The sequence below is a fragment of the Mandrillus leucophaeus genome, unplaced genomic scaffold, assembly GCF_000951045.1.
Source record: "Mandrillus leucophaeus isolate KB7577 unplaced genomic scaffold, Mleu.le_1.0 Scaffold14, whole genome shotgun sequence".
In the NCBI taxonomy this organism is placed as follows: domain Eukaryota; kingdom Metazoa; phylum Chordata; class Mammalia; order Primates; family Cercopithecidae; genus Mandrillus; species Mandrillus leucophaeus.
In genome coordinates this window covers 2076949-2082513 of record NW_012101365.1, presented here as the reverse complement: position 1 = coordinate 2082513, position 5565 = coordinate 2076949, and the positions used below count along the sequence as shown (strand labels likewise).

Below are 5565 nucleotides of genomic sequence, written 5' to 3'. Positions count from 1 at the left end.
AATAGAAACAGCTTTAGAAGAATTAGGGGAATGCCTGTAGCCCCAGCTACTTGAGAGGCTGAGGCAGAAGAATCACTTGAACCCAGGAGGCAGAGGTTGCAGTGAGTCGAGATTGCACCACTGAACTCCAGTCTGGGCGACAGAGTGAGACTCCATCACAAAAAAAAAAAAAAAAAAATCTTTTGAACTTGAATGAGGCTGGACATCTTTTCATATCCTTATTATCCATCTATATTCTTCCATGAACTATCTGTTCATCTCCTTTGCCTATTTGTTATTGAGGTGTACTTTTGACTAGTGGATTACTCAGTGAATTTTTTTTTTTTTTTTTGAGACGGAGTCTCTCTCTGCTGCCCAGACTAGAGTGCAATGGCGATATCTCGGCTTGCTGCAACCTCTGCCTCCTGGGTTCAAGCCATTCTCCTGCCTCAGCCTCCCGAGTAGCTAGGATTACAGGCACCTGCCATCATTCCCGACTAATTTCTATATTTTTGTAGAGACGGGGTTTCACCATGTTGACCAAGCTGGTCTCAAACTCCTGACCTCAGGTGATCTACCCGCCATGGCCTCCCAAAGTGCTGGGATTACAGGCATGAGCCACTGAGCCCGGTCACACCTGGCTAATTTTTATATTTTTAGTAGAGATGGGTTTTCATCATGCTAGCCAGGCTGGTCTCCAACTCTTGACCTCAGGTGATCCGTCTACCTCGGCCTCCCAACGTGCTGGGTTGACAGGCGTGAGCCACCGTGCCCGGTCACTCAGCGAATTCTTATTGGGCAATAATGACTGGCTTAATTAAAAAAAAAAAACCAAAGGCCTGGCAGCCTTTGTACCAAACTGCTAACACTGTTTACCTCTAGGGAGCAAGACGATGGGAAATGAGGAGGATATTTTCATTTTTATTTTATATCATGAGGTATTGTTTGGATTTTTACAAAGAACTTGCATTTCTTTTGTAATGAAGAAAATAATGCAGAGGAAATAACAACAACTAAACCTTTGGCCAGGATTATCATTGGCTGGAAATTCATGTTGGATGCAAGTTTTTATTGATAACAAGTTATTTTTTGGTTTATATGCAAACACTGTATATTGAATGCCTCCTATTTGGCTGGCATTGCCTAGGCACTTTCACAGATATTTCATCCTAACCCTCACAACAGCCCTATGAGGTAATAATTGGTCCCAGTTTACAGAGGCCTTGGGTGGGAGATTATTGCTTGATATACTTCTATTTGCCACACATTTTAGTTGGCAAGATGTTCTTATTGGCTGGTGATTCACTGGTCAAGAGCTCTCATTGGCCAGGAATTCCTATTTGTTGCTGTAAGATTCAAATAATCAAAATACTAGAATTTTTCCTCCACAGGAATGATGGGACCGGTGGCATAAGAGTGTAGGAAGGAGAGCCAGTGGGTCTCTCCCTTTGAAGCACCATTTGAGTTTGCATTGGTCAGCCCCACACAGGTGGGCGGGATGAGGTGGTGGAGGAGGAGACGCAGTGGTTATAAGTCTTCTCGCTTCCGTAGGATGAGCTTCCTCACGAGCGCTGTGATCTGGGGTCTGACCTCCTCCACTGACACAGTTGGGTCCCAAGCCCCTATCACCTTTCCATCTGGGGCTACAAGGTACTTCCAGAAGTTCCAGGTGGGCTCCTTCCCAGAAGTCTCTAGAGAAAAAGGAAGAAGGAGAGCAAAGTGTGCTACCCTGTGTACCCTCTCCCGGGATTTCACTCTCGGTGTCCATCTTTCCCTGGTGGCAGCTAATCCTGATGCCCAGTCCACACCCCGGACCACTCCAACCAGAATCTCTGTGGATGAGGCTCAGCCATCGGCATTTTTCTTTTCTTTTTTTTTTTTTTTTTTTTTTTTTTTTTTTGGAGACGGAGTCTTACTCTGTCACCCAGACTGGAGTGCAGTGGACGGATCTCAGCTCACTGCAAGCTCTGCCTCCCGGGTTCACGCCATTCTCCTGCCTCAGCCTCCCGAGTAGCTGGGACTACAGGCACCCGCCACCATGCCCGGCTAGTTTTGTTTTTTGTATTTTTTTAAGTAGAGACGGGGTTTCACCGTGTTAGCCAGGATGGTCTCGATCTCCTGACCTTGTGATCCACCCGTCTCGGCCTCCCAAAGTGCTGGGATTACAGGCTTGAGCCACCGCGCCCGGCCCATCAGCATTTTTCAAAAGCCCCCCTGGGAGGTTCCAAAGTGGGGCCAAGGTTGAGAACGACTGCTGTAGGATTCTGTGATGTGCTTGATAAAGTGGTATCAAATCCTCCTTTATTAATGACTTCGAACTACCGAATAATCTACACCCTATTCTCTAATTCAGTTTTAATGGTTTCCAAATGTTAGTCCATGGACTGGTTTCATCACAATCACTGGGGAGCAGGAGAGTGCTTAAAATAAAGATTCTTGGGCTCTGCTTCAGTAGGTCTCAGCCTTGTGCATTTTTAAGAGCTCCCTAGGTGCTTCTAAAAGCAAGGCCGGGTTTGATCTATAACTGTGCAAACTGGGAAGGAACTAATAAAAGAACACAAAGAAAAAAATAAACATTAGGACTGAGCCACAGAGCAAAACGCAAACCTGCCTCAGTAAGGGACCTTTTGTTTGCTGCACTGTTGCTTCTCATTTACTCCTCCAGGTGAATGGGTTGCAGGGTGGGGTGGTGGCAAGGGATACAAAGGCCACCAGAAGCACGGAGTGAGAAAAGGCAAAAATGGGGCCTCCAAGGGAGAAGGCCTGAGGGAAGAAACAGGGTCAGAACGATAACCTTAGCCCATGACCCCATTCTGCAGCTCTGAGGCTTCTGCAGCTGGAGAAGGGATCTAGTTCTCAAATATTAAGATCTGGTATTTTAGCTCAGAAGGTCTCCCTCCATGGCCTACACACTCCACCGCTGACTCAGGGTGGAGATGCCTGTCCGCCATCTTGGTCAGCTTTCTCCAGGCAGGTGGTATCCCCTGTCTATGCCTTGGTTTCTCCATCATATGTCCATAAACTCATCTAAATCACACTGACTTAAATGTCTCCTTCTAGGAGCCCCTGAATGTGAAAACAGGATCCCAGAAAAGTCCAAAAGAGTGACTTCTGAGGGAGAAGTGAGAGGCAGCACGTATGGAGATATTCTTAGGCAGGAATAACCCTCAGCTTGTACCTGCCTCCACTCTCCTCAAAGATTAGTGCTGGAACAAAGCATTAGTCCACCTGAGAGGATCAGGAAGGGGAAGGGCCTCAGGTCACCCAGCCAGCCAGTGGCTTCTGCTGCCCAGGGAGCCATGGCCTCAGCCAGGGAGGTGTGAGGGGATGAAGAGACCACAACTTACGGGCCAGGTACTTGAAGGCAGGATGGGCACCAGTACCGGTGACTGCAATCTTGCTAAACATGGGGAATGAGACACCGTAGGTGCGGCGGGCAAAGCTCTCAATCTCCTTGTTGCTGTCAGGCTCCTGTTGGCCAAACTGGTTGCAGGGGAAGGCGAGTACGTTGAAGTGGTGGGGACCCAGGTCCCGCTGCAGCTGCTGCAGGGCTCGGTAGTGCTGGTCTGTGAAGCCGCACTCGCTGGCCACATTCACCACCAGGGATACCTGTATGACAGAAACAAAACAAAACAAAGCCCAGACAAGCCAGTGAAGAGGCATGAACCTGTACATGCCCTGACACATCCACATATGTGACTCCCTCAACAGTTAATACTGCCTCACACATACAAGAACACTGTGTACACATGTGTAAATGTGTGTCCAGTGCTCTCACACATACACAAACACATGCACACAGACAGGCACATATGAAATCAAACATTCAGGGGCTTACAGGTATGTGCACACATACATGAACATCTGTGAACATAATTATACAACATACATAAATAGGTATGCACACGTGCCATGATACAAACATATGTTAGCAAACACCACACATGCCCACACACGCAGCACATCCACAGACAGAGGCACACATACTGGCGAGCACATAATGAGAGCTGATAAGAGGGGGTAAAAAGGCAGACCTGGGCTCAATTTTTGGCTCAGTCAGCTAGCACTCGCCACTCTGCACTGTGGTTGCCTGTATATGTGTCAGTCTCCCTTCTAGAATGTGAACCTACTGAGGGCAGGAGCTATGTCCACTTCATCTCTGGGCCTGGCATATGAAAAAGTCTAAGTTTCAGCTGAATGAGTAAGTGTGCACACAAACACAAACGCCTGCATGGGAACATAGACAGACACAGGTTTTCTTGAGAAAAGAACCCTCATCCCTTTTTGTCCCCCCCACCTCCAGAGAACCAATACCACTTTTTTTTGTTTTGTTTTGTTTTTGAGACAAGGTCCCTGGCTGGAGCAATGGCATGATCATAACAGGACATCCCCCCAACAGTTTGCAGTCTCAAACTTCTGAGCTGAAGTGATCCTCCTGCCTCAGCCTCTCAAATAGGTAGGACTACAGGCACATGCCATCACACCTGGCTAATTTTTTAATTTTTACTTTTGGTAGAGACAGGTCTCACCATGTTGTCCAGGCTGGACTCAAAAACTCTTGGCCTCAGGCAATCCTACCAACTAAGCTTCCCAAAGTGCTAGGATTATAGTCATGAACCACCATGCCTGGCCTACCACTTTCTTTTATCACTAGACTAATCCCTAAATTTATTAAAGACTTTAGGCAATAAATATAAAGCTGGCTAATGGACCTTGATTATAATAATGTGATTAGAATTTTGGCTCAAATGCTATGTTTTTAGCTTCTAGGTATATATTATTAAAGGATTTTAAACCCTACCCTGTGGTAGGCAGTCTAGCCCTATCCTCCATAATTGACATTTGGGTCAGATAATTCTTCGTTTTTAGGGAGATGTCCTGTTTATTCATTGTCAGATGTTTGGCAGCATCCCTGGCCTCTACCCACTAGATGTAATAAAAAATGTCTTGACAATAAAAAATGTCTCCAGGCATTGCCAATTGTACCCTAAAGGGAGTAATCACCCCTAGTTGAGAACCACTGGGCTAGATGATTGAACTACTGAGCTGTACCTCCTGTACCCTATCTCCACCAGGTAAGAAAGGATCCATGCCTGGGGCCACTGGCTATTAGAACAACCTCCTCAGTTTGAGGTCAGCATACACCATAATCTGCCTGGAATGGTGAAAACTGGGATTCTTAACTCCCTTCCTCAGTTAGGGTTCTTCCTTTTTTTCCCCCTGATGGATCCTTGGGCAATGAGAACATTAAAGCCTTTTTTTTTTTTCTTTAAGATGGAGTCTTGCTCTGTCACCCAGGCTGGAGTGCAGTGGCATGATCTTGGCTCACTGCAACTTCTACCTCCCGGATTCAAGCAATTCTCCTGCCTCAGCCTCCCAAGTAGCTGGGATTACAAGCATACGCCACCATGCCTGGCTAATTTTTGTATTTCTTTAGTACAGACGGGGTTTCACCATGTTGGCCTGGCTAGCCTCGAACTTCTGACCTTGTGATCTGCCTGCCTCAGTCTCCTAAAGTGCTGGGATTACAGGCGTGAGCCACTGCATCTGGCCAAAGCTTGCTTACTTTTAACTCACACCTTGCAT

At 46.7% G+C, this 5565-nt stretch overlaps 1 protein-coding gene across 1 annotated transcript; it reads right to left on the bottom strand.

Annotated features, from left to right (window-relative positions):
- Positions 1-880: 880 nt before the first annotated feature.
- GPX7 (glutathione peroxidase 7) lies at positions 881-3978 on the bottom strand. The gene is made up of 3 exons (XM_011973879.1): positions 3967-3978; positions 3327-3588; positions 881-1670 (listed from the first exon to the last, which is right to left on the bottom strand). The coding sequence occupies exons 1-3, from the start codon at positions 3976-3978 to the stop codon at positions 1507-1509; spliced, it is 438 nt and encodes a 145-aa protein (XP_011829269.1). The 3' UTR covers positions 881-1506.
- Positions 3979-5565: the final 1587 nt, after the last annotated feature.

Bases quoted from the DNA above. Each gene is read 5' to 3' on its own strand.
- GPX7 (XM_011973879.1), bottom strand. The intron at 1,671-3,326 runs GTAAGTTGTGGT...CTTTTTCTCTAG, and splicing joins TGCCTTCAAGTACCTGGCCC to AGACTTCTGGGAAGGAGCCC.